Genomic DNA, 20,149 nt, shown 5'->3' with positions numbered 1-20,149 from the left:
CAACCCTGTGAGGTAGGGTGGGCCGGGGACTGATGAGGAAACCAAGACTCAAAGAGGTTAAACAGCTTGCCCAAAGTCACCCAACTAGGAGGTGACAGAGCCAGGATCTGAACCCACATTTTCTCAATTCAAATTCTCTGCTCTTATCACATTTACACAAAGACCCTGTTTTCTTCTAATGGGATTATTAGTTTATGCTAATCCTGTCTAGGGGACTATTTTCTGTCCCTTTGCTGTTGCTGTTCCAGGTTAATCAGCAAACATTTAGTTAGAGCTCATTCTCTGGAAGATTGAAAGGAGAGAACCAGTGATTTTGAAGAAGGGGGACAACCTGGAGAATCTTTTTTTTATCATAGTTCAGTTTGCAAGTATGAAATGCACACTGACTATAGACCCTGCCTTGCCTGACATCATTTATTCATGCATTCTCCACTCAATCATTTGCTCCACACATCTGATGTGCCAGGCACACACTGGGAATGGGACATAGAGACAGAAACAAAACAGATGGGGTCTCTGACATTGTAGAACTTTCAGGCTAGTGAGCAAGATAGATAATAAACAAATGCAAGTACTGGATAAACTAGAATGTGCGTATGAAGGAAAAGAACAGGGTGCTCGGACGGAACCCAATTTCGTGTGGATTGAAAATTGGGGGACAGCCTTTCTGTGGATATGACACTTGAGCATGGGGATAAGAAAATGTTAGCCTGGGGGTGACTGAAGGGAAAAGCATTTTGGGTCATGGGAACAGCATGTAGGAAGGCTCCAAGGCAGTAAAGAGCAGTGATAACATATATGGGGAATAAAGACCTGATACTGACGCCGGGAAGGTTTCCTTCTGCTTGGCAAAACAATCACTAGGAAATAGTTCAGTGCTTAGCTCAGTTCCCCTGTGCTCGGTGTCCCTGAGAGGGTCAGTGGGGACTAGTGTCATCAACAGGGATGTGCAGATGCACATTCTGAGAGTTCTTGGCTAGAGCTGTAAGCACAAATAGTTAATGGCCATTGGATACTTAAATATGCCAGGCACTGTCCTGTGAGGTCTTAGTAACTAACAGAATTCTTGCAACAGCCCCCAAGAGGTAGGCACCTCTATTAGCTCTCCTTTAGATCTAAGGAATCTGAGGCAAAGAGCAATTAAATAATTTGCCCAAGGCCCTCTGACTAGAAAGTAGCAGAGCGAACATGAACACAGGCAGTCTAGCTCCAAGTCCAGGCTCTTAACCACAGTGCTATACACATTCACCACGCAGAGAAATCAGTGCTGACTTAGTATTTGACAGTTGGGCTCTTTTGCAACTCCCTCCTTATAGGGGGTGGTCCCTGGTTAGCAGGTGTCAGCCATGACCTCTTGTATCTTCCTCTCCTCTCTGCAGATGCCCCCTGCTCCAACATGCTGGGGATGCTCTCAGGCCTCATTGCAGACTCCCAGATCTCCGCCTCTTCCACCCACGAATATCTCTGGAGCCCCAGTGCGGCCCGCCTGGTCAGCAGCCGCGCGGGCTGGTTCCCTCGAATCCCTCAGGCCCAGCCGGGTGAGGAGTGGCTTCAGGTAGATCTGGGAACACCCAAGACAGTGAAAGGCGTCATCATCCAGGGAGCCCGCGGAGGAGACAGTATCACTGCCGTGGAAGCCAGGGCGTTTGTGCGCAAGTTCAAAGTCTCCTACAGCCTAAATGGCAAGGACTGGGAATACATTCAGGACCCCAGGACCCAGCAACCAAAGGTAGGCTGTTCTTGGAGGCCTCTGTAACCTCACCCTCCACAGGGGAGGCTACGTGGGGTACGGGGAGTGGAGAGTGGTGATGCCCCATCTGAACAGTCGTCATCCAACTCCTGAGATCCAATAAAACACATATCATTTGAGAGATTACTTTGTGCCAGGCACTGTGCTAAATACCTTATTTTTGACTCTTTTTGTTTGTTTGTTTTTGAGATGGAGTCTTTGTCACCCAGACTGGAGTGCAGTGGCATGTTCTCGGCTCACTGCAACCTCTGCCTCCAGGGTTCCCGCGATTCTCCTGCCTCAGCCTCCTGAGTAGCTGGGATTATAGGTGTGCCACCACACCCAGCTAATTTTTGTATTTTTAGTAGAGATGGGGTTTCACCGTATTGGTCAGGCTGGTCTCGAACTCCTGACCTCAAGTGATCCACCTGCCTTGGCCTCCCAAAGTGCTGGGATTACAGGCATGAGCCATCAGGCCCGGCAATGACTCTTTTTTAATCCTCACAACATCTATGCAAAGTAGATCTTTTTGTCACTCCCATTTTAGTGTTGATAAATTGACGCTTGATATCATGCCCGGGGTCGCACAGTTCACCTGCGGTAGAGCCGATTCAGAAACCGGAAGTCTGACTCCAAAGTCAATGCTTAACCACTACTGAACACTGACTTTTTAAAAAGTTCAACACTCTTTATACACTCTTTCAGATAAAGTTTCCTTGAAATTGGCCAGACATCTAAAGGGGATGTGGTTTTTGGAGGCCAAGCTATAGAAACTAGAGGTTGACTTCCAAAAATAACGATGTTTTTCTGAATGTCACTGCATTCCTTTGTATTTTCCTAGTTTTGACTGCTTAGATCTTTCCTGCCTCTCAAACTGAGGCAAGGGAGAAGCAAGAGAACCTCACTCCGAGCCAGAGGCTCAGGCCAGTGCAGCCTACCCTTCTGCCACCAGAGTGAAGGTCAGCCTTCAACACAGACACGAGGAGCCCCAGAAGGGGAGGAGACGTCATGCCTCTGTCCCTCCCCAGATCAGTCTCCTGGCGGGCCAGGCTCTCTGATTCTTATCTCTAGTTACCGCTTGTTTTTCTCAAAAGAACGGGTCCCTAAAAAAGGAGGGAGTGTTGCGTGTCTCGGGGACACCTTTGCTAAGCAAATGTTTCCATTCTGAATACAGAGGCAAGAGCTGGGTTAGGGGTTTTGCGATGCTGAGGTAAACTCCCAGCTCTCAACTCCAGAAGCTTAGAAAGGCTCAGGGCTTGGTAACTGGAACTTTGCATCAATGGAACAGAAGTTGGGCCGCAGGCTTCCCCAGGGAGAGCTGAGCCTGGTTTTTCTTGGGAAAGGAGTTGATCTTTGCCATTGTGGGAGACAGCCCTATCCAAGACAGTGCTTCCGGTTCAGAATTGTGGACCCAGGGCATCCTGAAACCTGGAGCGGTCCTGCAGAATTCTTGGGGGCTAATCAGCCGCAGGCCCTGGGCCACCCACTCCTGTCCTTCCCCTGGATGAGTGTCTCCAAGGGTACTCCAGGCTGGTCCTCCACCCAGCTCCACCAAAGCAGCCCCCTGCTCCCCGCATCATCAGTTTTATGTACTGGGGCTCCGTGTGAGGTTTCTTTTGACAGGAGTGCTTTCCTTAAACAAAGGTTTGGGAAACAGTCTAAGACTGTCAATGTGTGATCAGAAGACAGTGTCATTGGCCTAGGGGGTCATTTTCCCGCCAGGTTCTCAGTGAGCTAGGAATTATCAGTCAGCTTGGGCTACCTCAGTCGAGGCTTTCACGCATTAGAAAAAGAAGCATCCCTTTCCCAGTAGACCAGGAATTCCGAACGGTCAAAGATCACCCAAACTGCCTTCCCCCTTCTCTAGCCAAAGTCAGCTGAAAACGCATTTGGAGCCAAATTCTTCCCCAGATACTCCATTTCAGTCACCAGGTAAAAGACACAACCTGGAAATTGCCACCTTTGTTTACTTTCTATTTTCCATAATTCTGGGTCCCTAACCACCTTCCAAATGAATAAAATCCTTGGTCTGAAAATGAAGGCCCCATGGATCGGAATGTCCCAGTGCCAGGGATCAACTAGGAATCTGCCTTCCTGGCTGGATGTGCGGGGCAGGGAGGAGAAGGGGAAGGAAAGGCAAGAAGGTGATAGGGACTGGGTCCCACACTAGTAGGGCTGAGTGGCCTCTCTCCCTGCAGCTGTTTGAAGGGAACATGCACTATGACACCCCTGACATCCGAAGGTTCGACCCCGTTCCGGCGCAGTATGTGCGGGTATACCCGGAGAGGTGGTCGCCGGCGGGGATTGGGATGCGGCTGGAGGTGCTGGGCTGTGACTGGACAGGTAAGACGACACTTCCTCCCCTTTGCATCTCACCCACATGGTCCTCTGACCCTGACATCCCACGAGGCCCTGGGAGGGCTGTGGAGGGGGCAGCCATCCCTGGAGCTGGAAGCGCTGCAGACCCCTGCCGTGTTCTCCTGCCTCAGACCGCGGGTACCGCAGCCTCTGGACTCGGGACAGTTTCTCAAGGGATGCACTTTGTCTTTTTTAAAGGATCATTTCAATTCTCCAACCCGAGTCTCTCAAAAACAAATCATAACCACATACCACCCACCCAAATTCAATTAGACCCTGGCTCTTCAGGCCAGAGGGCTGTGGCTGTTGATTTAGGAAAGAAAAAAACCCCTCATGATAATAAAGTAATTGGTTTATGTCTGAATCTGGCCTCCAGATGTCAGTGGCTAAGAGACTTCATTTTCATTTCGGGGCCACATCTGTAAAAGGCATTTATTTGCTCAGAAAGGACCCTGTTGCAGGGAGCTGATGGGGGCAGGACTTCTTCTCATTGTCCTGCTCATTCCTGCCAGGTGGCCCAGGCCTCGGGGAACACCTCTCATTCTCCCAAATGAGGGTGAGGCCCACAGAGGGTGCCCAGCCTTCCTGGTTTCCGAGGGAGAGCCCTGCCCTTCTGAGTCAGGCCCTACCTTCCTTTCCTCGGGGCGCTGGCCCTCCTCCCTCAGCAGAGCTGGCACCAGATCTTACCCGGAGCTCACTCACTGCCTGCCAAAAGGAGTTCATGGGAGCCACTGGGGCTCGGGGCCTGAGCCTGATGCCAGCAGGAGGCTCAGGGGCCTGAGCTCTCCTGCCGTCCTCCACCAGGGCCCCAGGTATCCCCATTTTCCTGTCGGTGCCGTACCTGTCACCGGCTCAGCTGGCAGGATGGCATGAAGGATTAATAAGGGCATGTCGGAGAAGTGCTTTTGGCTCCCAGGGAGAAAAATGCTGCCTGTACGCTGGCTACGGCAGTGCAGAGGAGCCCCGTTGAGGCACAGGGGCTGGGAATTGGGCCCAAATTAGCCTCCTCGCTTTTGAATTGAAGGCAGCCCCAGCGAATACATCTTCATAGGAAGACACTTTACTCCCCATTACCTGGCGACGAGGCCAAAGTTCCCTGCAGCCTGCGAAATGTGTGTCACCTGTCCTCTCGCAGGTGCAGAAAACTTCCCCCCGCTACAAGCCGGCTTCATTTATGGCTGCGCTGGAATCAGGGGCTCAGCGCTGTAGGGGATCCAGGAGTCTGTAAGCCAGTGGCTTTCACGCATTTCTGCCCATGATACACAATTTAAAATAATTTTCCTTCACAACCCACTTCTAAGCACTCACACACACTTGTGTATACGGGGTACAGTGTATGCGTAAGTGCTTGGACTCTGGAGACAGATTGCCAAGTTCAAGTCCTGCCCCTGCCATTTGCTGGCTGCATAACCTCAGAAAAGTTAGTCTCTTAGCGCCTTGTTTATCTTGGCTGAGAAATGGAGATGACAATAGTCTATCTACACCCCGTAGGGTCATTGTGAGGATTAAATGAATGAATGGATATGAAATACTTAGACTACTGCCTGGCACCCAGCAAACCGTTTGTGATAAATAAATGTAACTGAAACCGAAGGTTCCCAAAGCAATGGTCATCTTAACCATGGAAGTGCACTCTAAAATATTATAGTCGATACGTTTTAAATGCTGGTCATGACCTATTCAATGGATTCCACAACCCAATGATGAGAGTGATGCGTGGTTTGGGAAATATCACAGACCTGGCCAATTCCTCTTTCGTAGACAAGGAAACAGCCCCAGAGGGTAGAAGTCACTTGCCAGAGGTCACTCAGCTGGATGAAGTCCACCTCATTCTTCCCCCCATCCTTTGCCTTTCGGTGCCACGCCCTCCCAGTCTGGTCAGGGGGACAGTTGCTAATGACCTCTTTCCCTCATTGCTCCCCAACCCCAACCTACCCCAAATTACACCAATGATGGTCAGCGACAGGTTTCTTATTTCAAAGCCCTGCCTGGCCATTCCTTGGAAGATCAGAGTTGAGGAGCATTCCCTTTGCCCAGCCTCCTTTCCTTTGAAGTCTCTGACATCTGGTTTCAATTTCAGGGGGAGCGTTGCTGTTTGATGGGCAGTTACCTTGAAGCGCCCAGTACAAACATTGCACAAACAGTATAAACACCGAGGCCTCCGTGCCTGCCGTTCCTCCACTTTCATTTACATGCCCTGCCCTCTGGTGCCTCACTGGCCCCCGGGTTTAACATTCTCTACACCAATCAGCTGACCCATTTTGCTACCTAACATTTCCAGAAACTATTCTCCATAGGTCATGTGGCTATGTTTGCTTTTCAAATTTCCATCTGTTTCTCCCGCTCATCCTTGGTTCACTTCTTCATCCCTATCCCAAAGGATAACAGGAAAAATAATGGCCTGGGCTGAGCTGCTGCAGCTAAATAATATGACAGGGCTGCTTCACCTGTTAGTTGGTTTGTTTGTGTTTCAGATAATTATGTTTTGCCTTACTGCCCCATAGTTTGCTTTACAATCGAGTTTCTATGACACAGTGACAAATTTGAACTTACAAATTAGGACGCTTCGAGGTTATTTGCTATTTACTGTGAGCAAAAGGCAGACACAGCAAAGGGAAGTATGAAAGGTTATGTACGTAGTATTTAATAGCAGAAAGGTGGGAAGTCGACCGTGAAAAAGCTATTCAGCGTATTTAGCAATTTCCTCCAGCTCCTGGCTTTATTAAATGGTATCCTGAAGGGTGCCTGACAAAGGCACCTAATCACATACAATAGCGCCAAGGAACATGTATAGAAATGAGAGGGACAAGGCACCAGCATCCTGTCGGTGGACAGCTCTGGGATGAAGACGCCACCCCAAAACATGTGGACTTGAGCACCAGTTTCCAGAACCCCTTTCACCCCACCCAGGGCCTGACTCATAGCTCCATTCACTCCCTCAATCCTTGCTGAATGAATGACGGGCGTGAGCAAATAAGCAAATGAATAGGTGAATGAATCACCTAGAGCTGAGGTCAGAACCGCTGCCTGCAGCCAGGTTTGGCCTACCCAGCGTTCATTGTGTGCTATGTAGTATAACATTTTTAACAAGTTGCCAACATGTAGCGTCTGGAGATTTTACTTAGGGATTTTTGCCTTCTTGTTAGGGAAAGGAAAGGGGGAAATATTTGGAAGACCTGGCCTGGCTACACTGGGCTGCCTCCCCTCCAGGCCCCGATCTGGGGGAGCCAGTCTTGGAGGCCACCTTCAAACCAGGCATGTAAGATCTCAGCTGTCACCACCTCCTCTCTCTCCAACCCTCCCCTGCCCCCACCACCACCTCTGCTTTCCTCACTTACAGTAGGTGTTTGGATCCAGGAAACACTTGAATTTGCCACACCCTGACCTTTAGGCATAGCCCCAAGTCACTTTCACCATGTAGAGTCTGAGGCCCTTTAAATCCATATTCCCATCCATCCAGTTTTGTGCAGGCATGAGCCAGAGTGTGCTTTGGTCCTTCCTTGGAGTCACTGTCGCCTATCGCCCCTCCATTATTGCCTCATGTGGCCTTTTGTGCTAATGTCAGGGCCTCTGCCGTGGAGTAAAGAATGTGGGTTTGCGTCCCTACCTGTCACTGCTGGTTTTGCAACCCAGGACGATTCTCATTCTACTATGGTGATGGCTCTGACTTCATTGACAGCACACAGATGTGACTTCAGAGTTTTGGGCACATGTGTGCATCTTCTTTTTCTTCTCTAAAGATGTTTGGCATCTTCCTCCTGCTGGGTTGCAACACAGGCTGCTACAGCATTCTCTTCTCTTCCTTTGCCCTTACACAGACTCCAAGCCCACAGTAGAGACGCTGGGACCCACCGTGAAGAGCGAAGAGACAACTACCCCCTATCCCACCGATGAGGAGGCCACGGAGTGTGGGGAGAACTGCAGCTTTGAGGATGGTAAGCACATATTGCATCCCGATGGCATGGGTGCCGACTAGTCAGAGTGGGAGCTGGCCTGTGGCTGGGCAGGGACCTAGGGGTCTCCCGGGTCAGAAATCCAGGGGATCTCAGGGAAGGGGTAAGAGAGGTGGAGACACTCAGGGGTCTGGGGCGTGGCTATTTACAACCAATGTAGAAGCATTTGAATAGTGTAACAACCAGTACAGCCCTACTGGTGTGAACCCACTAGACATCAGGTGAGACAAAGATGACTTCTTTCGAGAAGTCTCATTTGTTGAGCCCTCACTATCTTGCTTGTCTGCTAAAGGAAAACCATCCTCATCCTTAGAATTCACAGCTCTGATAGTTTTTCTTGTTAAGCTGTGTGTGTCTGCTATAGTCAAGTGAAGATACGGCAGTCATCTGGGTAATTTGGTCCGTGGAGCGCGATGGTTGGGTTAATCCAGCAGTTAGCAGTGACTTAATTGTGTTTCCCTGTGTCTTTCACCGCCACTAATTTGAGAAAGTATAACAGTGATGATTCTATAAGATAGTGCACTGTATCCTCTATAACTAGAGTGCAGATCAGAGACAAAGGCAGAAATGTAAAAAGGCATCTTCAACCGTTCCCTCAAAACTCAGGGGCTTCGCATTTCTGGGTGGGTCCCATCACACGGGAAATCTACATTCCTTTCGTTTATCTTCAGAGCCTATCCAAGTTAGATAAAAACAATAATTGGCAGAACACAAAAGTAAGTCACATTTCAAATCATACTGCTAAGGTCACCAAGTATGAGGACATTTCTAAGAAACCACAAATTTTGGAACACCTGGCATTTTGTCTAGAATGTTAAGCTTGACAGCCTCAACTTACAGTAAATTACTGATCATTATTAAATCTTCATTAAACAAAATGAGAGAAGATTGGCAAAGAGACTAGAGAAGTGATGGAGAGATAAAGATGGTAGGTAGATGGCGAAATCTGTGGAACCTGCAAGCACAGCCGTTTGACAGAGGAACTGCACTGATGGAGTGGATGACTCCAGAAAATGGCTACAAAGAAGAATGGGAGAAAAGCCAAAAATAAATGCTGAAGTTATGTGACTGAAAAGGCAATAATTTAATGCATATGCTTTGGGGATTGTGCTTTTGTGTTATTGTGTGGGTGGGGGACACTGCTGGTCGGGGTTAGTTGAATACAGAATTCTGACATTTTAATGAACTTGTTTTTGTTTTATGGAGAGAAGAAGGAGACTTGGAGAATCTTCCAAGACATGTTTCAGATAGTTTGAGAGCCAAAAGTGAAATGCACAGGGAGTTAATATACGATATTGGATTTGCAAAGTTAGCTTGTTGGGGACCTGGAGTGGGGGTTCTAGCTAAACAACAATCAAAGGAAAAATTAAGGGTTCTGCTACAAAATTTCAGAAGTTTATTTTTAATATGATTTTCCCGTTTATAGTGGTTTGTTTCATTTGAGGTTTCTTTGATGGTTCCTCCCTTTTCTTTTTGCAAAAGTTTTTTTTTGTAGAATCTGGTTCCTGAGATACAGTATACATGTAAACATTACAGAGGATTTATGCTATATTGAATTACTTCATATTTTTTGAAGGGAAAAATAGAAATTCAGAAATTGTCAGGAGAAGGGGATGGTAAGGGCTAAGGGCTGACTTTTCCAAGCCACAGGTTGATGCTTCTGTAATAGATTCCATGTGTTTCTTCTAAACTCAACCTGAATTTGGCCAAGGGTAGGCAAATGTTAAATATGCTGTCCTGGAAAGGGGAGGCATTTACAGGGCCTGGTGGCAATCTTCCTCCTCCCTCTGACGCCAGCAGTGCCCTGCCCCCCATGAGGTGAGCCCTCCTCACCCCTAGGGTGAGTAATTTGTTTCTACCAGTCTGTGGCTCCCTTTAGACTTCCTAACCTGCATTCTAAGCCCTCCCCACGGAAATTCCTCTCTAAGAACCCTGGGAAGGGAAGTGAGAAGGGCAGAGACCCCACTTCCTCCCTGCTACCAACATTAGCCGGCATCTTTCCGCTGTCTCCGCAGGCACAGCTGGCAAATAACCACATTTGGGTTCCCATTTCCTCTTTCCCCACCTCCACACCACCCCGACTTAGTCACATATTTGGCATGAACTCATACTGGAGTTTTGGAGCTGGGTGGAACCTCAGAAGAAACTCTCTTGGTTCTGTCTTCAGGCTCAGGCAGGTGAACCACCAAAGCAGACAGGACACCATTGTGTCCTTAGTTCCTGGATTCCCATAGGGAAGGCATTCTCCACCTCCCTGGGGTCGCAGCCTCCAGGGATTCAGCACGATGGGAAATTGTTTTTCCTCCTGGTCAGCACTGAGCTGAGCCGCTGGCTGGTCTGGTCCCTTCGATTTGCTCTTACCATGCCAAATTTCCCACCGGGCATACCTCCCCGTGGAGATGCTGGACTGTCCCAGTCTTCAGAAATAGAGACGGATCACAAAGAGGTGAAGTGTAGCAAACAAGCCTTCCTTGTTTCTGAGGTCACTTTCTCCTCACTGGGCAGAACCTCCCAGGGATTTCAGTCTCTCTGGATGCTAATGGGCCGCCCCACCTCCTCTGAGAGCCAGGTTGGCAGGAGATGAGATAATACTTTTTTTGGGAGCCAGCCTTCCACCAGGGCACTGGGGAGACATTCTTCTCTGGCATTTAGGGAACAGCAATTTTCACATTTGTCTGCTGTCCGAGGTGGACAGAAGAGGCTGATTAGAGCCCGAAGCCATTTGGTGGCCTCATTTATAATTGCTTACTATGGGAACCACTGGCAGACTTGGCTTTCATGCCTGGGAAGGATGAGACCAAAGCCTGACCCGAAAGCCAGTGATCGCCAAGATGAGTTAAATGAATAAGCAAAGGAAGCCACTTCTTTCTCTGCTCTCCACTCAGGCCTTGCCAGCCATTTAAATAGTACTACTGTGGCTGTTCTCTGAACCCATTTCATTTGCCTTCCTTTGGGTTATTATTTTCCCCTTTTAGACAAAGATTTGCAGCTCCCTTCGGGATTCAATTGCAACTTTGATTTCCCCGAGGAGCCCTGTGGTTGGATGTATGACCATGCCAAGTGGCTCCGGACCACCTGGGCCAGCAGCTCCAGCCCGAACGACCGGACGTTTCCAGGTAAGCCAGCTGTGAGTGAAGAGATGAAAGAGTTAAGGCTAGCCTGTTCCACATACTTCAACCCCAGATTCCCTTACAAGCTTTGTAACTTCCCACCGCAGAGCAATCCTCTGTTCTTTGCCCACAAACCACCACAGTCTTTGCTCAAGACGTCACCTCAAAGAATAGCCGGTTGGTGGTTCCCAGCCTCTCTTGTGATTACAGCACAGCCTGGAAGCTGGGAGGGAGAGGGGGAAGCCAAGATAGAAGAAAGAGGAGAAAGAAAGAAGGGACAATTGGGAGGCCCTAGGAGATGGGGTGAGTCAATGTCCTCTTGTTCCCGTAGCCAGCACCCACTGCCATTATCATGGAGCCCCTTGTCAACTTCGAGCTGGGTACTGTTCCTAAAATGGCTCATGGGGAGACCACTGGCCTTGAGTCTGATTTATACATCTCTGAGGGTGCCATTGCTTCTATACCAAGTCAATTTGAGGGACCAAAATGCGGCCACACCCATGGGTATCTAGCAGAGCTGCCTGGCACTTGGCTTCTAGAAGAGTATTGCTGCCAGTCCTGGATACATTGTTAAGCCCACCCTTTTAGTTTCAGAAAGCCAGATTTCAGAAGCCTCTCCTGACACTGCTGACAACAAGGGGTTGCCTCTAGCCCTTCTAAACAGGTAGCAAGCGTTGTCTGCTCTCTCCGCTGTTACGTGCTTTCACAGCAGTATGATGGTAAATGTTTAACAATAGGCTTTTCAGGGATTAAAAAAAACAACAACACCCCGTCTCTACTAAAAAATACAAAAAACTAGCCGGGCGAGGCGGCGGGCGCCTGTAGTCCCAGCTACTCGGGAGGCTGAGGCAGGAGAATGGCGTAAACCCGGGGGGCGGAGCTTGCAGTGAGCTGAGATCCGGCCACTGCACTCTAGCCCGGGCGACAGAGCCAGACTCCGTCTCAAAAAAAAAAAAAAAAAAAAAAAAAAAAAAAAAAAAAAAAACAACAACTGCTTTTTAACGTTTGTCACTTTCAGTGGTATAAATACCCTTACCATAGCTCCACTTAAGCTACCAACACAACATCAATGGAGACGGAGTTGAGAAGTCAGTAATAGAGCATTATACAGTTTTTTTTCCATTGTGCAAATACAGTAGACAGAGGTGACTCCAGAAGTATAGATACTGATAAAATGTATTAAGATAACTAGCAAGTGTTGAGTTTTGAGGATTTGTTACCTTTGTTTTTTAATACAGTGTATTGAATTATAGCTTTATATAATTTAATTTTTACCAATGAATACATTTAACAACTGGCTTACAAAACACTTGACAAGCAGCTCTCACAAGCTGGTACGCCTTGGCTCCAGCACAGCACTGAGTGACTTTGAATTCTCCTGTACCTCCGGCCTGGGCCTGAGACCTCCATCAGCACTGGAGAGGAGAGGGGTGAATTCTGGAAATTTAGTAGATCAGTTTGCCAGGGTACAACAGGAAAAGACTAGAAAATAAAAGAGGGAAAGGGACCTTCCCTTCTGCAGGCTTCCTTAGAACTACTTCTCACCCCAAGCACTGGCGTGTCCCTTCTTCCTGGGGGGCGGCAGTGGGACAGACGCTAGGAGAGCACTTGGAGCTGGCCTCCTGACACAGCCCACACTTGCTTCCCCGGAGGGTCACAGTGCCTGATCCGGAGAAAAACATTTTCATATTTCAAGTGTTTATCTCTTCAGCATTTGAGTGCTCAGAGAGATTAATATCTGAAGATCACCACGGCCTCGGGCAACAGAAGAGAACACTTACCCCAGTCCAGCCTTAATCACCCTCCCTTCTCTGTTCACTGCAATAATGTTTAATTAATATAATGAGCCTCCTGCACGTTGGGAAAAAATACTTATTTTTATAACCCAGCCTGGATTTTTCATTTCATTTCCACTCCTTTGAGACTGCATCCAATTAATTCATGGTTGTTCCCAACCCCCATGTGGTACCTGAATGTAAAGAAGGTTTGTGGGGTCTGTGTAGGTGTGCGTATTCTAGTGTTAATGTGTGTGTGCATGAGTGTGTTTGTGGTTTCTGTGCATGGGTGTGTGTGTGTGTGTGTGTGTGGTACATACCTCAGCAGAGGTGCTTTGCAAAAAAAGATACAGCCTGGGTCCTCTGCAGGCTGGGGAGGTTGGCTGGCTCTTATTCAGTGTCTGTCCTCAGGTTCATTCTAATGATTCTGGCCTCCTCCCTTGTACTCTTCTAAGCATACTTTTTCTGGGAGTGTCTGAGGGCAGCCCTACCCAGGCCACAAGGCCACCAATTACCGAGTCACAGCTCTAGGGGAGCTTAAGTGACCTCCCTCTGACCCTGGCCTGGACCTCTGTTTCTTCACCCGTTCACCACCGCCTCCTCCTCGTCCAGTCCTGGCCTTCACTCGAAAGCCCCTATGGCTGACCCTTGCTACTGGTGGTTGGGAATTCTAGTCTTTGTCCTCCTTCCAGCTGATTCATTACACCCTGTGGTTTGGGAGGGCTTTTCAGAGCAAGCTTACAAAGTGGGCAGAATTCCAGCCTTTGGCTGAATGGATGGGGACAGCGAGAAAATTAGGGCCATAAGGAACTGCTAAATCTAATGTTGTTCCTCCCTTAAGATATTGAAAGGGAAAATAATTATTTTCCTATTCCAGAGGAATCCCTGAAGTTTGGGAAAGTGGCACTTGTAACCTGCCTCCAGGAAACAAAATCATAATATTGTTCTCAGAGCCCTTCCCTCTATCCTCTGATGACTTTATGAACCGTTCTCTGTATTTCCCATTTTCCTTCTCCTTACAAAGCTCGATACTGGGCGTTAAGCAGGAGAGGAGAGAAAGCCCTTTCTGTTCAGGGTGGTCCTTTCTTCTTCTTCATCGAAAAAAAAAGGAGGGGGTAGGCCCTGAGGGGATTGGGGAGAAGGGAAGCAGCTGGCTTGGTTGGGGGCAGAGCAACTGCTAATGGGTTCAGAGCGGCTGGCGCCCACGGAGTCAGCCTGAAAGCCTGTTGTGTGCCACACTTTGCCATCCACAGAGGGGACCGTCCCACTCTTCACGAGCGTGTGCCATATGCTTCATCCCCTTATGAGATAGGCAAACAGAAGTAATGAAATTTAAGAAAGGAGGTGTCTCCATCAAGTGTGGGGGCACCAGGATGAAGAGACAGGTGGACAGGAAAGGATCTAGCTGTGTTAAAGTACCCGACACAGGCCATAGGATGAGCAGGGCCTGTGGAAGCTGCTTACATTCCTTGGATGTTTTCTGATTTCGTTGTTTTCTCATATTTTCTTTCTTTTCCTTTTCCTTTTAAGTAAGCAATTAGTTCTGTTCTTTTTGGCCAGTGGTTGCCTAAGGCTGACAAGACACCCACTGGTTTCATTCCACTGTTTTTGTTTTTCAAGATAGTCTTTCAAGCCACTCAGAATTTCTGTTTTTAGTTCTTTGCTTGTGGCCTAGCTGCCTGGAGGGTGTTCACACCAGCCTCTCGGGACCCTGTTCCAAATTCAGTGACCCCTGCTAGCTGCAGAGGAACACTCAGTGTTCTCTAAGAAGACACTTTGGCTTTCCTCTGTAGTGACAATGACATAGGAAGCACCCCCTTAGTAGGAGATGGCATGTTTCCTACATTCTCAGGTGCTTTGATCATAGACAGTTTTAAGAATGATCAGAGCCCAGCCTTTAAGAACTGAGGCAAAAACTCATAGGGTGAGCAGGTATCTAAAGCTGCAGCGTTGAATATGGTAACCATGAGCCATGTGCGGCAATTTTATTTTAATTAATTAAAATGACTGCAGTCAAAACTTCAGTTCTGCTGTCCCACCAGCCACATTCCAACGGCACAATAGCTACACTGTATTGGTCAGTGTATAGACAGGGCATGTCACTGTATACACGGCATCATCACAGAGTGTTGTATCGAACAACACCACTCTGGTGCTTTGGTCATCAACATGAGAGCAACCTCCAGGGACCCTTGCTGATGCTTTAGTTCCCTGGTTTTGGTGTGAACCGAGAAGCAAGAAATGGAGGGATGTGTCTTCTCTGAGATCTCTTGATGGGAGTGTTCAGTGGCTGGTATCTTTATAGCTGTTTTATTCTCCCTCACTGGATAACTACAGTAAAGTAAGCAAGTAACATGGCATTAGATGGTGTAGGAACTATTGTGACTAATCAAAAAGAGCATTGTAAGTAAATATTAATACTAAGTAAGGTCAATAATCATCATCATTGTGATTGCTGTAGTCATTATTATTGTCAGGAACGACACAAGATGAGATAAAGGGTACTAGGCCAGGTCAGCTTCAGAACCCTCCAGTGTGTGTTCCCCCTATATGTGTACTCTTTGATTCGTGGGCTGGCCTTGTGAAGTCTGATTACAGTATTACTTCAATGACTTTAAATCATGAAAGTGATAGATAGAAAGAAAACAAGCGAACCTGATATTGAGCAGAGGTTTGACTGCCTAGCCACAGCCTATAGGATTGAGGGAACAGAACCTTTACTCTAGGCTCAAAAACAAGCTCAAGTGGGAGTAAGTCGAGAATCTTAATGTTATGAAAGATCCAAATTTTACAAACGGTGACTGGCTATTCCTTTAAATTTAAGTGGTAAGATTGTTAACACCTCATTGGGGCTATTTTGATGCAGATTGGGCCATTGAATGAATTCCGTTAGAGTGGGAGACCAGAGCCTTGATTCACTGGAGGCACACACAAGAAAATTAAGTGAAGTGTGGGTGGGTATGGTGAGTGGATGGTTGCCGAGAAATCAGAGGAAATAATTGATAAGTGAATTTACTCATAATGGGCTTGATTTTTTGACAGTGAGCAAGTGGTGACTGAATTGAAAAGCAACTCTGAGTTCAAAAGATCGGGTGGGACCAATGGCAGCACACAATTCATTGAATTGCTGTTAGATTGAACTGTCTTCAGAAAGAGGTTACTGTGGCTTGGCTGGGGCACAGACACTGCAAATCCAGAGACAGAACTTCCTGGGCTCTGGACCATGATAGATAATTAAAGATCAGGAGCAGCTTGGCTAAAAGAAAGCCAATAGTCAAGGAATAATTTCAACTGGAAAAGAAAAGGATAGAAGCCCTTCTTTAAGGAAGGTAGAAAAATGTCCCTGGCTTTGCAGGAAAAAATAACAGCAGGAAGAAGCTTTCTTTACCCTTTTTTTTTCCTGCAAATCATGATTGGTTGAGTCCCCCAGCAGTGTGTGGATTGACAACGAAGGGGCAGAACGACAAGACTGCCTTAATGGCAAAACCTTCATGAAAGCCGACATAGCAAAAGACAGCTCTGGGTAGATTCCTGCAAGGACTAGGACTGAAACCTTCACTGTCCACAAAACGGTCTGTTGTAAACCTTGAGAACATCTTGCTAAGTTTATCCAAAGTCAGTGTTTCCCTTAACTGGTTGCTAATTTGAGGACCTTAGCAGAGATAGGCTGACCTTGGAAGGCCAGCTGAGGGCTGACTCATGTTTTAAGCATGGACTATGCGAAGAGACTACATCTCCTACAGCACTAAATATTCTTTCAGATGGTCGTTTTAGTAGGAGGGCAAGATGCTAGCCAGGAGATGTACGTGTTGGACAGATGGTGTGTTTGGCTTTGTGATAGCCAGGAGGATCAAGCTGGTGATTTATTTCAGGGTTTGGTGAGGTGTAGACACAACTGATTCCATTGCTGTTGGGCCAGTCGCAGTCACATGTTCACATGACACTTAAGCAGCTGAAGCCAGATGCGGCCGTAAATCGCCAGGTGAAATATCAAGAGACCTTTCCAGAGACAGCAGCAGGTTAAAATGCTGAACGGCCCTGTCCTCTGTGCTTCCTCTTCACCCTTTTGAACTCCCGTTGTTCATTCCCAGGCGATTGTTTTCCCTGTGTCATTGGCAACAACACATGTTTTGGGTCAAGGACCCAGCAAAATGCCTCCCAAATATGTCAGGTCCAGGAGGAGAGGGATTGTATCTCTGGGACATTATTTCTTCATTCTCTTTCAGCAATCGAACATATTTCCTTTCCATTGTCTTTTTCTTGGAAGCTGTCCATTGCTGGCGTCATAGCCATCAGCTACAAGAACAAGAAGGCAGCTTCCAACAGGCAGGGCTGGTTCTTAGCTGGTCAGTCGTCATGTTCAGGCAACCTCTTGACAATCCAAAGGGCTTTACCTCAAGCTTCAAGTAAATAAAAAAGTAGCCCCCCGCCCCCACCATACCAGCTTTATTCACTGTCAAGTAATCAGTAGCCACTGTATACTTAGAACACCTTCTGTGTCTGACAGTGGTGGGCCATAAATCGGGAGATTCCAGAAGAACAAACTTCAGTTGCAGCCCGTGTTTGATCTCAGTATCTACGTGTGGGTGCCATGACTTAAAAGAGCTGAAGCATTTATAGTAGCTTGGAAGAAGGGTCAGTGGAAAACCAACACTGCCCTAGAAAGTAGACATTTGAACCATGCCCTAGGAAGTAAACATTTGAAATTTGAACCATGCCCTAGGAAGTAGACATTTGAACCATGCCCTAGGAAGTAGACATTTGAACCATGCCCTAGGAAGTAGACATTTGAACCATGCCCTAGAAAATAGACATTTGAACCATGCCCTAGGAAGTAGACATTTGAAGGGGCAAGGGTTCCTAGAGAAGCAAAGACTACAAGTTTTAATTCTTCACAAGTGAAAATGTCTCTTAAGTCGGAGAACAGAAATTGGCTGTGCTCCATCGGGGTAGAAGGAGGAAATGTCTCTAAATGACAGCAGGAAAACTTTAAACTGAATTTAAGAAGTTCCTGATGGTTAGGGTTGTAACCTAGAAAACACACTACAGACGTGGCCTATGGAAACTCCTTCTCTGGAGAATTTAAAGTAAAGGGTGGACAGCTGTTCTCAGATGCTTTTGGCATGGTTCCTCTGGGAGTCAGGACTGGCCTGCCCTAAGGTCACTTGAGGTCCCACTCTTGTTCCAGGATCATGTAGTATTTTATTTCATCTACTGTGATGAACACAAAAGACCTGTAGTGAACCTTGCAGGATGGAAAACTTGGGGCCGGCTGGTTTTTGGAGAAAGAGCAGATAGGGAGAACCAGTCTTATTCCAGAGAACATCTTTACTGCCCTCATGCCAAACATACTTCTTTTTGAGTCTTGGATTGGCCTTCCTGGGTTATTGGCTGTCTTTCTATCCTTTTTCTTTCCAAGTAAAATAAAGGCAAGCATAGGAGGCAGTGTGTAGAGTGATATTAATAGTAATAACTTTTCCTGAGCTCTTACTGTGTCCTTGTTACTGTGCAAAATACTTTACATGGCTCATTCCATTTACTCTTCCCCCAATTCTATGCAGTAACACTGTCTTTGAATCCATTTTGCAGATAGAAAGACTGAGGCTTTAAAAGCTTAGTGAGTTAGGCTGGGAGTCCAACCCAGATGAGAAGCTATGCTCTGGCAGGTTTACTCAGTCCAGTCAGGATTCAAATCCTACATCACTTCAATTCTCTGAGCCTCAGTTTCTTTTTGGTGAAAATGGAGAAGATGGTGTTTATTTTGCAGGACTAGATTTCACAGGGAAGGTGACATCAGAGGAGGCAGGTAAAGCCTCCCATGCGATCGCACACAGGCGGCAGGTGTTCAATGTGTTCATTCCTTTCCCCCTGCTCTTCTTCTCCCTTCCTTGGGCTTTTCCTGGTCTGAGTCATTCCTTCATGATGTCCCTGGTTCTAATCAGGCCTCTCTCAGTGACAGGCGCTTTGCAGCTCAGCATCTCTCTGACTGATGTCTACTGCTAATTCCTTAAATTTACATATCATCTTTCTTCCCTGGAGCTCATAGCACTTAACAGACAAGTGGGGCACAAATGATTTAACGAAGTAAAATCCAGAGGCCTGCTTGTCTGGAGATTCTGCAAACTAGTGGATTAGCTCAGATGTCAGCACTGAATTATGATCCTTCAGCTGCTCGTGCTAAGCATGCCACTAGCATTAACTCCCCGGTCTTGCAATGGTCCCTTAAATCATGCATAGAGATTGTCATTTTATTGTGAGAGGGAGAGGAGAGGGGAGGGGGCTACCTGGGGGGCAGTCACTGGAAGGGGCAGACTGTGAAACCTTTGGCCTGGCTGTGCCTGGAGTTTTAGTAACAGGATGGGTAAATAGAACAGACCCAGATACAATCCACTTAGCCCAGTTCTTCACACCTCCACACACATCTTACTTACCAAATTCTAACCATGATGCCATGATTTCCCTGCTGCTTAAGAATGTAAATTCACACAAGTGATAGTATTTCTGCCAAACAATTTTCAGGCAGCAAGTGGGTCTTATTTGCGAAACTGTGAAGGAAGAAGGCTGAATAATAAATCTCTAAAATCTGGTTTCCTTTATATATGAGCTGGCAACAGTAAGGGCTTGGAAATTACCAGGAGTGTGGGAGCATTTGAAGGGTTCTCACCGGTGTCTCGGTACACTGGGTGCTTCCACAAGCCACCTTGTCATTACTGGTGCACCTCACCTTTGAAAGGGGCTGTTGGCTTGGGAGGGTAGAGGGAGTTGTGAAGGGATTATATCAAAGGGATTATGAGAAGCTAGCTGATTCTCCTGTCCTCATTTCCAATGTATAGCCTCATATCATTCTTAACCATGTATTTATCATTCTCCATTCATCCATTCATTCATAGAAACAAAATTTTCTTGAGGAGTGGCATATATATAGCACTGTCTAGGGGTAGAGAGAAGAAGCAGTGTTAAACCTTATTATTTGTAAGACCAGCATTTACAATATAACTGGGGTAATAAGACACACCAAAAAACCAGTTAAATTATAACGCCTGGCAGTGAGTGATTACCTGCTGAAATCCATGGAAAATGGCCTGAAGTCCTTTTAAAAACAAGGTAAAATCAGCAGTACAGTCAGTAAATGCTAGAGTTGTTGAGAAAAGAAGGGGATTAATGTTGCGTGTGCCAGAATCATTAGGAGAAGAACTAGCCAAAGAGACGGGGTAGGTGGAGTGG

The 20,149-nt window shown here is 47.1% G+C and overlaps 2 protein-coding genes across 7 annotated transcripts in view; both read left to right on the top strand.

The window, feature by feature from the left end:
* Positions 1–20,149, top strand: part of EEF1B2 (eukaryotic translation elongation factor 1 beta 2) — a 954,602-nt gene that overhangs the window by 535,188 nt on the left and 399,265 nt on the right. The gene's annotated exons all lie outside the window — the stretch shown is intronic.
* NRP2 (neuropilin 2) overlaps positions 1–20,149 on the top strand; it is a 115,473-nt gene that overhangs the window by 59,287 nt on the left and 36,037 nt on the right. For all 4 annotated transcript variants that reach the window (XM_050750818.1, XM_050750817.1, XM_050750821.1 and 1 more), the window contains exons 9-12: positions 1,380–1,729; positions 3,928–4,072; positions 7,906–8,022; positions 11,016–11,156. In XM_050750818.1, the coding sequence (XP_050606775.1) occupies positions 1,380–1,729; positions 3,928–4,072; positions 7,906–8,022; positions 11,016–11,156 (753 nt within the window). The remainder of the gene's footprint in view (positions 1–1,379; positions 1,730–3,927; positions 4,073–7,905; positions 8,023–11,015; positions 11,157–20,149) is intronic.

The sequence above is a fragment of the Macaca thibetana genome, chromosome 12, assembly GCF_024542745.1.
Source record: "Macaca thibetana thibetana isolate TM-01 chromosome 12, ASM2454274v1, whole genome shotgun sequence".
Classification (NCBI taxonomy): domain Eukaryota; kingdom Metazoa; phylum Chordata; class Mammalia; order Primates; family Cercopithecidae; genus Macaca; species Macaca thibetana.
Note: the sequence above shows the minus strand (reverse complement) of the source record. Positions and strands in the feature narration are given on the sequence as shown.